Source organism: Giraffa tippelskirchi, chromosome 5, assembly GCF_054371585.1.
Source record: "Giraffa tippelskirchi isolate mGirTip1 chromosome 5, T2T-mGirTip1v1.2.pri, whole genome shotgun sequence".
Classification (NCBI taxonomy): domain Eukaryota; kingdom Metazoa; phylum Chordata; class Mammalia; order Artiodactyla; family Giraffidae; genus Giraffa; species Giraffa tippelskirchi.
In genome coordinates, this window is record NC_137279.1 from 102,953,059 (window position 1) to 102,968,426 (window position 15,368).

Genomic DNA, 15,368 nt, shown 5'->3' on the forward strand with positions numbered 1-15,368 from the left:
TCTAATAGTCTGGTATTCTAATAGCCTAAGTGGCTAGTAATTGAGGTTAGTGCAATTTATTGCTGACCACTAAACGTGTCTTTTAGTTTCAAGAAAATTAGTTTTAATAGTTGCCTAGAACAGGAGGTTGATTTGGCAGCAAAGTACTAACGGGAAGTTAGAGAAGTCAATAAAGGAAGTTTTTAGCTGGGAGAGAGTGATTATTCACTCCCATAGCCTCTGCATTGTTATCCGTTAGCCACGATAAGAACCTTAGGGAATTCTGAGAGTGTGTTCAGGAAAAGATCTGTCAAACTAGAATAGTATCTCCTCCTTGAGAAAGGAAATAACCAGGGATTCCACAGCTAGAGGCTGCCAGGGCTGGTGGGATGGAGTAAGGATGTCTTGGCTGTCTCTTACACTCCGCTTATAGTTTAAAGCAAGACATTTTTTTTTTTTCTTTAATATACTGATGAAGTGTGTGTATGTGTGTGTATTTGAGATTGGGATGGGGGTGCAAGGCTAGCAGCAGAAGATTTGGCAAAGAGCAAACTAACATTTATTTAATGCCTTTTATAAGTCAGGCACTGTGCCAGGTACTTCTGCAGCCATTAGCTCTATTACACAAAATCCTTGGGGATAGGTATTATTGTTCAAGTTTTCCCAGGTGAAGCAACTCAAGTTTTGAGATGTGAAGCAATTTACCCAAAGTTGTACAGATGACATGTGGTTAGGCTGAGTCCTGAAATCCAGGCAGGTTATTTCCAACTGTTAACTGCTTCTCTGCCCCTGAAGGTACTTTGAAATGTCTAAGACCTTTTGTTAAATGTTTAGGGATGTATGGGTTAAAAAAAGTAGGTTCATGTTAAAATAAAAAGGAGATACTTCTAATTATGATCGATAGTATTTGTTACATACCAGCCTGTGTATGGGCTTCCCAGGTAGCACAGTAGTACAGAATTTGCCTGCCGATGAAGAAGACACAAGAGATGCGGGTTTGATCCCTTGGAGTAGGAAATGGCAACCTGCTCCAGCATTCTTGCCTGGAAAATTCCATGGACAGAGGAGCCTAGTGGGCTACAGTCCATGGGGTGGGGGGGTGCAAAGAGTCGGACATGACTGAGTGACTGAGCACATGCCCACAGGCTGTGTATGGGCATCATGCAGATATCCAAAAATAGTGAAGTAGGCTAGTTGCTGCCTTTCAAGGTCCCATGATCTGAAACAGATGATGTCTGCTTGGACAATATAGAAGGAAATTAAAAAAGAATTAAAAACAATAGATGATGCAATAACACTGTGAATAAATATATATTTATACAATGTGTAAGATTTTATGCTCATTGTTTTATGTCCCAGGTGGAGTTTGCAAAGTATTAACTTTATTTCCACATAGGGAAATAATGTCTGGAGATGATTTTCTTTTACAGAGTCCTTTTTATAATGCAATACCATTCTCCTGTCCCTCCTGCATTGCCCCCAACACTAGTCAAGAGACTAAAATGTTACTTAAAATAGCAATCACTATCTCAATGTAAACAGCATCCTTATTTGAAGAGAATCATTATTTCTGTTCTAAAGATGGGGAAACCAAGCCAGTGACAGGTAAAGTCACTTTTGTCCAGGTTCTGCAATTCTCAGATGGCTGCTTCCCACCACATTTCAAATCTTGGCAGTTTTAACTGAGGCCTGCCCTGATCACCCTATTTCAGATTGTAACCTCGCCCTTCCCCCTTCATCTCTGGCCTTGGTCTACCTTTTCTTTTCTTTTCTTTTTTGGTAACACTTGTCATCATCTTACTGTATAATTTTCACTATATAATTTACCTCATTATGTCTATTGTTTATTGTCTGTCTTTCCAAATTCTTCTGCCTCTTCTCCTCTCCAGAGTGAAAGCTAGGATCTCTGTTTTTGTTTGGTGATGTATCCCAAGCACCTGGAAACTGTGACAGGTATATAACAGGCACACACCTACTGACTTTACAGGCTGAGTTTAGTATAGTACGGTAGTACTGAGGGCATAACTTTGGTTTTCTTATTTTCTTCCTGGTAACATACCTGCTAGACTTAGTGTAGCTTCTCCTTCTGTACTGGTTTACACTAGTACTGAGTAAAAAGAATTGGAATTCTTTTCAACTCTAAAACTCAGTGAACTCCACATAAGTTAGTGCTTATATTTGAATGGTTATGATATAGTTCTTTTCCTGCAAAGAGCACTATAGTTACTGAGATGATTTTAGTATTATTTTAAGATTGATGGGGGAAATTAAAACTGTAAATATGACTCATCCTGAGTAATAAAGAAAGAAATGTTTCTCAGTAGAGGGAAGAAAAAAGGAATATGTTCAAGAGGGAGCTGATAGAATGAGACCAAGGAACTGTATTTCATCTTCTGCTTGGTTCAGCAACTGTTAATAATCCAGATCCTTCATAAACTACCAGTAGGTAAAGTTTTTAGCAGAAACTGTAAGGAAGAGTACTCAGCTAGAATAATTTTAGCTAAAGAACAAAATAGAAGATACATTCTTGAATCAATGACTCCCAATATTTTGGGGTTTATGAGTTAAGCTGTTTGTATGTCTGTGGATATATTAAGAAGTAGCAGTGTACTGTTTGCATCTCCTGGCTTTGCCTGTGAGTTCACAGTTGGACTGGACAATCCCTGATGAACTTTCCCTTTTTCTTTCTCTCCTGTACCTCCTTATTCCTTTATGATTTTTAAACTTCATAAAAAGCTGCCCAATCTGTTCTTTCCAAACAAAGAAGGTTTATCCTTTGTAAATCACCCCTATACTTTACAGGCTTGATTATATGTAATATCCCTATATCATTAAAATAAAGCTTAGCCACATTCTGTGGCTTTTGTGTCTGCTCTGCAGTTGCTGAGCTTAAAAACTCTTAGAAATAATTCCCTCTTGCATTCTCATATGAACAAGGCATGTGATGTTCTCTGGGGTATTATACTAATCATATTCTGGCAGATTTCTCTGGAGCAGATGCAGAAATTATTGTACCATTTTGCAGGGCGCATTCTTTTAGCCCCCTTAGTTTGGGCCCTGAGTCCAGTTTTTCTTGATGTTCCTTCAAGTTTTTCCTATCCTCCCATGCTTGACAGTTTTGCCCCTGCTATCTCCTCAGCTTTCTATCACTTACCTCCCCCTCCCACCCTGCCTTTTTGTATAGAATTTATTCCTTGTGATGTGCCAAAGGCATCTATTTCACTGAAATGCCTTCTGTATTCCCCACCTCTGGGGGGACTAGAGACTCTCTAAGATCTTTCACAACCTGTGTACCTCTAGCACAACACTTATTAAACTGCCTGTTCATCCTTTCCAATAGACACTCTCAACTGCCTGCCCTCCCGCCCCCAGTATCCAACGTTGTGCCTGGCACAAATTGAGACTCAGTAAATATTTGACAAATGAATGAATTGGATGTGATAGAGAAGAGCATTCCTATATTCTGTAATTAAAAAAAATGTTCTGAAGTTATTTCTTTTGAATCCCTTTACTGATTTCTCTGACTTCTTGGCAGGTAAAGTTAAAAAGGAAAGTAGAGCTCATTTGGGAGATACAGAGGGAGGCGGGTAGGAACAGCAGCCTGGGTGGGTGGTGGGGCTAACATTCATGGGCCAGCCATGGGGTCAGTGAGCTCACTGGGGCCCATCAGAGGATGGATAAAGTGTGCCAAGGAAACCAGTGGGATGGAATTGGGACCAATTTGCTCTTTTAACAGGCTTCTTTCCAGAGGGCAGGGAGAGAAGGTAGCCTGTAGCTGTTTACCTTTGGTGCCTTTGTCCAGTTCCAGGTATCCCTGGGTTTTCTTCACTCTCTTATCCCTGTGCACGGAAGCTCTTCCTGAGGACCTTCAGCCTGGCCTAGGAGAATCCCAGTTGTGTCATCTCAGCTTCCCCTTTCTGCTCTCCTCTTTGAGCCTCTGCACCAAGTCTTTCCACTGTCACACCTTCTAGGGACTTGAAATGAAAAGATATGGAAGCTCTCTTGAGAGATGCTGGTATCTGTGTGGGATGACAAGTTCAAACGACACTTTTCTGCTCCCCACCCTCCCTGTCATCATTTATCAGTTACGTGGCCCATGGTTTTATAACAGCACAGTCTTAAAAATGTTCCTTCTGAGTTTAATTTCTCTCTTTTTGGCCTTTTAAGGATGTGAGTTGGCTTCGAGCAGCGAACTCCTTTTAGTACAGTCATGTGAGCCTTTCCATAAGTCGGCTACACCCATCCCACCCACAGGTCTGGAGACTTGTCTGCTTCCCTTTCCCTTAAAACCTTAAAACATTTTAAAGAAGTGATTGCACTGTAACTTATTCACTTAAGCCATATCCGTCCTCTTCACCCCCTTAACCCTCTACCTTGGGTAGACTTTTTATAAGAATTTGCTAGTTATTTCGAAAAAGAGCCCTGTATCTGTATTTTTAAAGCTTAAATCCTGTCTTAATTTTAAAGGAGAACTGATTTGGCTAGAGTTTTCTCAGACATGGGAACTTTTGACCTAAGGTCAGTTTTTCAGATTTTTGGAAGAGAACTCTGGGGTCCCAGAGACCATACTGACCGAATCTAGGTAAAGTTTCTGGTTTAGGACTGACTCCTGCCTCCTAGCCATGTAGAGTAAGTCAGCCAGGTGGCCCTTCTTCATCTGTAACATAAAAGGATTAGAGTAGATAATCTCTAAGAGATGTTTTGATCCCACTGATATGTAATAGTATTAGCTAAAACACAGTGCATCAGGCATTGTTTTAAGTGCTTTTCCTTCTAATATAACAGTTTTATTGAGATACAATTTATATACCATGTAATTTTCTTTAAAACACACTATTCAATGGTTTTGAGTATATTTACAGATATGTGTGACCATTACCACAATAAATTTTAGCTCATTTTTATATGACTTCAAAAGAAACTTTGTTCCCGTTAGCAGTCACTCCCTAACCCCCCCTCCCCTCGCCCCCCCCCCCGCACCTACTCCCTCCCAGTAGTAGGCAATTACTCATCTACTCTCTCTATAGAGCTGTCTATTCTGGACATTTCATATAAATGGGAACACATAGTATGCTTCTTGTGTATGAATTATATTCCATTATATGGATTTACCACTTTGTATTTATCCATTCATCACGAAATAGACATTTGGGCTGCTTCTGCTTTTTTTTTGACAATTAAGAATAATGTTGCTCTGAACATTCTTGTACAAGTTTTTGAATGGGCATATATTTTCATTTCTTTTTGGTTTTACTTATGAGAGGAATTGCTGGGTGGTATGGTAACCCTATTTAATCTTTTCAGAACTGCCAGACTATATCCCATAGTGGCTGCACTATTTTATTAATATATTCCAACCAGCAGTGTATGAGGATTCCCAATTTCTCCATTACCTCACCAGCACTTTTTGCTATCTGTCTTTTAAATTGTAGCCATTCTAGTGGGTGTGAAGTGATAGCTTATTGTGGTCATGATTTGCATTTTCCTGATGGCTGACGCTGAGCATCAGTTCATGTGCTTATTGGCCTTTTGTATATCTTCTTTGGAGAAATGTCTATTTAGCTCCTCTACCCATTTTATAACTGGGTTGTTTGTATTATTATATTATGGATATTGTACTTTAATTTTGTTGTAAGAATTCTTTGTATCTCCTAGATATATGATTTGCAAATATTTTTTCCCTTTCTGTGGACTGTCTTTTTACTTTCTTGATTGGTGTCCTTTGAAACCCAAGTGATTTTAATTTTGATGAATTCCAAACTGTCAGTTTTTTCTTTTGTGACTTGTGCTTTTGGTCATGTGTAAGACATCTGTATCTAGCCCAAGTCTCAAAGATTTCCCCCTATATTTAATCCTAAGAATCTTATAATTTTAACTCATACATTTTTGAGTTCATTTTTGTTTATGGGATGAGGAAGGAATCCAACTTTATTCTTTTGCATCTAGATATTCAGTTGCTCCAGCACAATTTATTAAATTGTTTTTTTCTAACTCATTTAATCGTTAAAACAACCTTTCAGGTATGTCCTTTTAATTAGTCCAGAGAGGAAAGAAAGTTTAAGTATTAACCATATATAATATCTTGCCCATGTTCACTCAGCTACTGCATGGAAAGTGTGAGAATTGAATCTAGGCAGTTTAACCCCAGAGGCCATGCTTCAACCATGAATTAACTCTTTCACCTATTTGCCTTTCTGCCTAAATAACTACATTCTCAAATAATAACCATTCTCAAAAATAGTCATGAAAAGAAAACATTTTATTTCTTATATGTTATGGTTATGTTGAACTGTTTCTGCTGTCTTAATTTGTCTGTGGTTAGGCAATGGCACCCCACTCCAGTACTCTTACTTGGAGAATCCCATGGACAGAGGAGCCTGGTAGGCTGCAGTCCATGGGGTCACTAGGAGTCGGACACAACTGAGCGACTTCACTTTCACTTTTCACTTTCATGCATTGGAGAAGGAAATGGCAACCCACTCCAGCGTTCTTGCCTGGAGAATCCCAGGGATGGCAGAGCCTGATGGGCTGCCGTCTATGGGGTTGCACAGAACTGGACATGACTGAAGCGACTTAGCAGCAGCAGCAGCAGTGAATTCTGTTGTAACAGTTCACAGTTCAGTCGCTCAGTCGTGTCCGACTCTCTGCGACCCCATGAATTGCAGCACGCCAGGCCTCTCTGTCCATCACCAACTCCCGGAGTCTACCCAAACCCATGTTCATCGAGTCGGTGATGCCATCCAACCATCTCATCCTCTGTCGTCCCCTTCTCCTCCCGCCCCCAATCCTACCCAGCATTAGGGTCTTTTCCAATGAGTCAACCCTTCGCATGAGGTGGCCAAAGTATTGGAGCTTCAGCTTCAACATCAGACCTTCCAATGAACACCCAGGATTGATCTCTTTTAGGATGGATTGATTGGATCTCCTTGCAGTCCAAGGGACTCTCAAGAGTCTTCTCCAACACCACAGTTCAAAAGCATCAATTCTGCGGCGCTCAGCTTTCTTCACCGTCCAACTCTCACATCCATACATGACCACTGGAAAAACCATAGTCTTGACTAGACGTACTTTTGTTGGCAAAGTAATGTCTCTGCTTTTAAACATGCTATCTAGGTTGGCCATAACCTTCCTTCCAAGTAGTAAGCGTCTTTTAATTTCATGGCTGCAGTCACCATCAGCAGTGTTTCTGGAGCCCAAAAAAGTAAAGTCTGACACTGTTTCCACTGTTTCCCCATCTATTTCCCATGGAGTGATGGGACCAGATGCCATGATCTTAGTTTTCTGAACGTTGAGCTTTAAGCCAACTTTTTCACTCTCCTCTTTCACCTTCATCAAGAGGCTCTTCACTTTCTGCCATAAGGGTGGTGTCATCTGCATATCTGAGGTTATTGATATTTCTCCCGGCAATCTTGATTCCAGCTTGTGTTTCTTCCAGCCCAACGTTTCTCATGATGTACTCTGCATATAAGTTAAATAAGCAGGGTGACAATATACAGCCTTGACGTACTCCTTTTCCTATTTGGAACCAGTCTGTTGTTCCATGTCCAGTTCTGACTGTTGCTTCCTGACCTGCATACAGGTTTCTCAAGAGACAGGTCAGATGGTCTGGTATTCCCATCTCTTTCAGAATTTTCCACAGTTTATTGTGATCCACACAGTCAAAGGCTTTGGCATAGTCAATAAAGCAGAAATAGATGTTTTTCTGGAACTCTCTTGCTTTTTCGATGATCCAGCAGATATTGGCAATTTGATCTCTGGTTCCTCTGCCTTTTCTAAAACCAGCTTGAACATCTGGAAGTTCACGGTTCACATATTGCTGAAGCCTGGCTTGGAGAATTTTGAGCATTTCTTTACTAGCATGTGAGATGAGTGCAATTGTGCGGTAGTTTGAGCATTCTTTGGCATTGCCTTTCTTTGGGATTGGAACGAAGACTGACCTCTTCCAGCCCTGTGGCCACTGCTGAGTTTTCCAAATTTGCTGGCATATCAAGTGCAGCACTTTCACAGCATCACCTTTGAGGATTTGAAATAGCTCAACTGGAATTCCATCACCTCCACTAGCTTTGTTCGTAGTGATGCTTTCTAAGGCCCACTTGACTTCACATTCCAAGATGTCTGGCTCTAGGTGAGTGATCACACCATCATGATTATCTGTGTCGTGAAGATCTTTTTTGTACAGTTCTTCTGTGTATTCTTGCCACCTCTTCTTAATATCTTCTGCTTCTGTTAGGTCCATACCATTTCTGTTGTAACACTGGCTAATAAATTCAAGTTCACAGTTTCAGTTCCTTATAGTTTGGCTACAAAGGCTTCATCACCTCCTTGACATCTTAGTCAACCATATTTAGTCTTAGTCACCAGGGAAATCAAGTTGGGGGGGATGGCCAGTATCAGTTCTAGGACACCACCAAACCACACAGGTTCTAACAGTGGTGGGCCAGGACCCGTTATTTCTCTCCTACATTCTGAAAGTATCTAACTTTTCCAAAGAATGTTTTCATTTACGAGCACTAGACTAGAAACAGAAACTTCAGTTGTGTTTCAGGGACTGTACTTTGTGGATCTATCGATTTGCTCTCACTTTATCATAATTTTGGGTGGGCTTAAGCAGTTCAGCATTTACTGACTCAATCCATTTGTAAGACTGTCATATGATTAAACAGATATATGAGTGCATGCTAAGTCACTTCATTCGTGTCCGACTCTTTGTGACCCTGTTGACTGTAACCCAAGCAGGCTTCTCTGGCCATGGGGTTTTCCAGGCAGGAATACTGGAATGGGTTGCTATTTCCTTCTCCAGGTGATCTTTCCAACCCAGGGATCAAACCTTCATCTCTTATGTCTCCTGCACTGGCAGGCGGGTACTTTACCACTAGCATCACCTGGGAAGCCCAGAAGATATATGAGTAATATGATTAATTTTTTAAAAATCTGAGTCTATAAATTTTTTCGTAGTCTTTCTCAAGCTTACTTAATGACTCCTCTGCTTGCATAGACTTCTTACCAACTACCTGGAGAAATAGAATTCTCTTCAGTCAAGCGTTTAATTATCTCCATCTTCTACAAAGTAATTTCCTTTGGTCTCTGGGTAATTTTTTTGGTTACTTGGTTCATACTCATATACACGACTGCTACTGTATTCAGAGAAACCAGCTATGTTCCAGTGTAACAGAGCAGATGTAGAACACCACAGTAGTTTGTGCTAAGGAATGAAGAAAGCAAGGCGTGACTGATGTCTGCCCACTCACCAGACTGCAATGTCCTGAAAGCAGGAACTCTTTCTTTTACTCAACTATACCAGTGCCAATATAAGACCCAAATATGTGTTTGAGTAAAAGAGAGAAACTTAAGGGACATTTTGAAGAGGCCAAATAGTTAGTCATATGTATTTCAAATAAGGGAACGTTCAGTAAACTTCCTCTCTTGTTTTAAAGCTGATAGTCTTCCATTTTCATAGTAAAGAGATTTGGTAGCAAGGAAAGAGAAAGAAAAAAGCCTAATGTATAAATTATATAGGGGAACATACTATGGGGAATTAGGGTGAAGTTTGATGTGCTAGTTTTATTTTTCATAAAAGGGAAAAATCAAGAGGAAGGAAGCAGTGCTATAAGTGTGCAAGGGAGGATGAACAATTTGAAGAGTTGGCAAGTTTAGTTAGTAATAATGCCACCCCATATTCAGATAGCTTTTTATATTTATATTGTGTTGTACTTACGATGTGGCACTTATAACAGCCTCGAAAGACAGGCTGGGCAGGTGCAGCCAGACTTATTTTACAGATGAGGAAGCTACTTTAGAGCTTGTAATTTACCAAGTATTAAATGGCTTATAAGCAGTGAGGTTAGAACTTGACCCTTATCTTCAGACTTTCAGTTCAGTAATTTTTTTATGTCTCCCTATTCTCCCCCATGATTTTCCCAAGAAAAAAACAAAAAGGAATTTAAATTTAATTAGGTAATGTTTTATTTGTTCTTCCCATTAATCTAGCATGGAGCTGGGGAAAATCTAATACCCTTTTTTTTTAGAACCAGCTGTCCTGAGTAGACATTTATCTTCACTGGGATTTTATTTCATGAAAACACTTTGAAATACTTGTGAGGTAACTATGAAGGCATGTCATTGGCATAATGAGTCGTTTTAACTGTCTATGCCTGAGGCAAGAAAAGACAGAAGATTGGGGGATTTTTATATGGTGAGTCTTGGGTTGACCATCTGCTGTCTGTTGAACTGTAGTAATGAAGTCAGTCTGTTCTGATGACCATGTCCTGTGGAGAAGAGCAGATCACATCATCTCTGAGAATTTATCATTTCCTTTAATCCTTCTCTTACTAGGTTTTGAAGGAGTCACCTGTGAGCGGAATATAGATGACTGTCCTAACCACAAGTGTCAGAACGGAGGGGTATGTGTGGATGGGGTCAATACATACAACTGCCGCTGTCCCCCTCAGTGGACAGGTATGTATGGTGTGACCAATCAGTCAGAATGGGGCATGGGTCAGTAAGCAGAGGCAGGTTGTTACTGAAGTGGGCCCCTTTTGCAAGACTGTCTGTGCTATGTCATTGGGTATAGTGCTAACCCCATACGTCCCCCCATGTTCACTTAAAGAGATATTCTCACGGACATTTATTGGGCAGATGTTCTGAACTCAGTACCACGCTAAGTGCTGTAGGACAGCTGTCCCCAACCTTTCTGGCACCAGAGACTGGAAGATCTCTGGTGGAAGTTTTTTCCATGAACCAGGGGTGGGAGAAGGGTGGTTTGGGGGTGATTCAAGCATATTACATTTATTGTGCACTTTATTTCTGTTATTATTACATCAGCTCCACCTCAGATTTTCAGGCATTAGATCTCGGAGGTTGGGGACCCTACTGTAGAAAATAGGAGAAAGAGCATTACTGAAAGACTCTGAAGTTATTATCTGGCAAAGCAACACATTGCCTGGAACATATTAGATGCTTACTAAATATTTGAGAGGAAAAGAACATAGTTAAATGCAAAAATATAAATATTCTTACCATATACAAACAAAAAATGTTAACTGTGTGAGATAATAGATGTGTTAACTAATCTTAATTTGGTAATCATTTCATACTAAATATGTATATCAAATCATCACGTCTATACTGCTTGAACTTACACATATGTTTATGTTAAATATAGCTCAATAAGTCTGGAAAAGGAAAAGAAACTACAACTTGTCAAGTTTCAGTGTAGTATCAATGAATGTTCTAAATTATATGAAAAGATTATTAGAATATTCTTCCTTCTGCTCTTCTGTCATCAAGCTAAAAAACTCCGAAAATAAGTTGTACAGACTGGGAGAGTTCAGAGCTTATTGTCTGTACACAGAAATCTATCTTATCTTATTGTTATGACGTAATTATGCAGAGGGTTGGGCAGGTCCTCTTGAAGACATTACTTTTATGACACCTGTCTACATTTCTGTATTTTCCTTTTTTTGTATCCTTTTTTGCACATAGATTCTTCTGCCTCTGACATTAGAAGAGTAGACTTGCTTAAATTTACAACCATTTGGAAGTTTATAATGTTGTCTTCTTTTCTTCTTATTTTTGAAATTGAGTCTGTATAGACGTTTAGTTCCAATTTCTGTTTGTATCTATTTATCTAACTGAAAATGGAGACAAGTAAGAACTGATTAAGCAATTAAGAACTGGGCCTTTTGGAGAGAAGTTGTTTGATTTAATATGGAAACCCAAGAACAAGCTAATGTTATTAGGAAGAAGCTATAGTACCAGCGAAGGATTGTGCCTAGCCTTTAGTCCTGATCTTGTATTGCTGTTGTTACTACCTGATATTCTTCAGCATCTCCAAATTTCCTTCCCTCATCTTCAGCAGCTAATTATTCAGAGTACTCTTTAGAGCTGTAGCCTATGAATAGAAAAAGATTAAAAGGGTTTAGAACTTCAGTAACATGATTTCCTGGAAGGGCACGCTTTTCAGCTTTTAATCCCCAAACTGTCTGTTTAAAAAAATACTTTCCCACTGGGTTTCCCTGAAGTTGGACTTCCCCTAGAATTTCTTCTTGATATCTTGATCCTAGGACTTCACTCCCAACGCACTGGTCTTGCTGTCATATTCTCTCTTCTCTTCAGATTTTGCCATTTCTGTGGTGATTTTTTTTCTTCACAGGCCATTTTTTTTTTCAACTTAAAAAGAGTACTCTGTGATGACCTAATGGGAGGGAAATCCAAAAGAGAGGGGATTATATATATATATATACCTGATTCACTTTGCTGTAGGGCAGAAACTAATATACTATACTCCAATAAAAATTAATTAAAAATAAATAGAAAAGATTACCATAAAGTTAATTATGTGACAAATAGTAATTGGAGATATTTAATTTTTCTCTTTTTAATGATCCTCCCAGAAGTATTAGGCAGGATGAGATACACATTAGGAACCTGACCTCATTCTAAGTCTCTCCCTTGCCCTGTGGGAGAGAGTGGCTCTGTGTGGTACCAAGGCTCCTGATGCCAATGAAGATTAAATGATAATTGTGATTTCATTGTTGACTTTTCTTTGATACCACAAATATCCTTTGATTTCCTGCTTTGATATTAATTGGGAAAGCTCAATCTTGGGGAAAGGTTTCCCAGTGAAATTATATTTTACCAAAATGTCTTCCCCCAGGTTGTTTAATAGATACCTTTTTCCCCTACGAAAGTCCTTAAAAGATGTTTCTTGTTTCATGTATTTTTGTATTGTTTTTCTAGAGGGGATGGCAGAAATGATAAATATGTTCAGTGTGTCAGTATTTATTTCTTTTGACCTGCTGTCATATAAGGTACCCTTAGTCTTTGGTTTCCCACCAGTTTCCTTCCTCTTTTCACTGATGCCAATCTTTGATTTCCAGTGACAACCTTGTTTTTTTGTTTGTACCACATCTTATGTCTTCGTTCAACCATTTCTTTTTTTAATATTTATTTATTTATTCACTTTTGCCTGTGCTGGGTCTTTGTTGCTGCATGGGCTTTTCTCTAGTTGCGACGAGCGGGGTCTACTCTCTAGTTATAGTGCAGGGGCTTTTCATTGCAGTGGTTTCTCTTGTTACTGAGCACAGACTCTAGGGCATGTGGGTACAGTAATTGCAGATGCCAGGCTCTGGAGCACTGGCTCAATAGTTGTGGCACACAGGCTTAGTTGCTCTGTGGCACGTGGGATCTTCCCGGACCAGGGATCGAACTGTGTCTCCTGTATTGGCAAACAGATTCTTTACCAATGAGCCACCAGGGAAGCCCCACACTGTTTCTTGTCTCTAGATTTCCTTCTCCACTCCTTTCCCTATAGTCCTCACCAGTTTTGCCTGCCAGGAGCAGATCAAATGGTTACCTTCTTCAGGAAGACCCCCATGCCCTCTCTCTATGCTAAGCTAAGTGTTACCTTCTGGGCTCGCTTACTACCCCATACATTTCTTTGTGATAATGCTCACTGCGTTAATATTGGCATTATTCTAGGCTTGAGGTAATAGAATGGGGTCATTGAATTGTTGATGACAGCAGATACTAGAGCTCTTTATAGATTTTTGCTGTCAGTAGCATATAGCCGAGCTCCTCATTATCCCAGCCCCAACATCATTCTGAGAAGAGTAGAAAAATTGGGGATTGTAGGGTTCCTATTTATATTGGTATTAGATCTATAAATAAATTCATACAAGTATTTTCTGCTTTGTCCAAATTAAAGAAATGAATGTGGCTGGGGGCTGAGAGTTATCTAATGCTTATTAGCACCTAAATAATGTGCTGATTACAATATTTTATTTTGTGTAATCTTTGCAATAACTGTATGAAGGGTAGAGTTTTAGCTCTTCCTTTTACAGATGATAATAGACATTCAGAAGGGTTAAACAATTTACTCATGGCTCACAGTGGTTGGATTAGGGTTTGAATCTACGCTTGTTGAACTCCAAGTCTGTGCTCAAATCTATGGTCTTTTTTTTTTTAAACTACAGATCGACTGACTGTATGAGTTATCTTTAAAAATATTTTTATTGAGGGCTTTGAGTCGTTTTTAATAGATTGAACATTTAATTTATAGTTTTATTATTCTAGGTAGGATATTCTGATTTGTTCTTTCTGTGTGTGTGTGTGTTCCTGGTTACTTAGAGATTAGAAGTTAATATTAAGTAAATGTTTTATATTCAATCTGGTGGCTTTTTCACTATATTTCAGAGGCTTATTGCAACTCCATTCAGAATTCCTTTTACAGTTTTCAGCTGCAGAATTGAGGTATGAACTGTTTGTCTGGCTTTTGACAAAATTGAGAAGGAAGGGTTGGAGCCAGCTAAGAGACAAAATTTAGTTGCCAGCTATCTGAAAAAAAAAAGATGAAATTGTGTAGTTAAAAAAACGTAGGTATCAGTTTGAAGTAAATGCAGATTTGGGAATTGGCCACATTTTTAATGGGAAGAGCCTGATAAGTACCATGTTGTCTTCATAAGTTCACCTACAAAGAAGGCTTTGATCTTTTGTAGCAAGTTCTAGACTTCAACATGACCAGAAATTTTTTCCAAGTCTACTCGTGGTTTGATTTGGAATAAATGAGTCACGTTCCCTTTCTTCAGAAGCTTTTATTTACTTCTCACAGAACTGCTATCCCTTAGTTTCTTATTGAGGTATTGGGAAAATAAATGGTGCAGTTAAAAAGCTTTTCGAGCTTTTCATTTATTTAGCAGACAGTTATCACGTAAGACATTTCAGGTCCATGCTGCTTGATATGGTAGCCACTGCCAGATCTTGCTGTTGGGCATCTGAAATATGACTGGTCCAGACTGAGAAGTGCCTCTACTGTAAAACACTTGATTTTGAAGACTCAGTATGAAAAAAAAGTAAAATGTCTCACTAATAATGTTTTAAATATTGATTAGATGCTAAAATGATAATGTTTCGAATACATTGAGTTAGATAAAATATAATATTTAAATTAATTTCACCTTGTTTTCCTTTGTTAAGTTCTACCAGAAAATTTTAAATAACATCTATATCTCTTGTGATAGTTCTATTGGACAGCATTCCTTTGATGCAGAGAGGTTCTATGTAGAAGCATCCTCTTTGATCCTGAGTGGCAGAGGGATGGACATGAAACTATCCTCAAGGGGCCCTTGTATTGACCTCACTAGGGGAAAGTATGTTGGTTTCCATGTCAGGTGTGGACAGAACTGTGTCCAAGCTCTGTCCAGAGCGCTTTTACCTGACATGGTTGTCTAGAATAGTACTAATTTGTACCTACAAAGGTTAGCACTGTTCCAGACAAACTAAAGTCCAGGTAGAAGAAAGAAATTGATGTTGGGAGTTGGGCAAATGATTTACTTTTTAAAATAGGAATCTTGTTATAGAGGTAAGTCAGTAGTTATATGTTTCTTTAGGAA

General features: G+C 39.2%; 1 protein-coding gene and 1 long non-coding RNA gene across 2 annotated transcripts in view; one reads left to right on the forward strand and one right to left on the reverse strand.

Annotated features, from left to right (window-relative positions):
• NOTCH2 (notch receptor 2) overlaps positions 1–15,368 on the forward strand; it is a 176,475-nt gene that overhangs the window by 84,762 nt on the left and 76,345 nt on the right. The window contains exon 5 of the mRNA XM_081486126.1: positions 10,312–10,434. Within this exon, the coding sequence (XP_081342252.1) occupies positions 10,312–10,434 (123 nt within the window). The remainder of the gene's footprint in view (positions 1–10,311; positions 10,435–15,368) is intronic.
• Positions 3,472–12,056, reverse strand: LOC145504809 (uncharacterized). Its single transcript, XR_014052525.1, has 4 exons — positions 11,985–12,056; positions 11,790–11,869; positions 4,553–4,636; positions 3,472–3,953 (listed from the first exon to the last, which is right to left on the reverse strand). It is a non-coding gene; the product is annotated as an uncharacterized LOC145504809 (long non-coding RNA).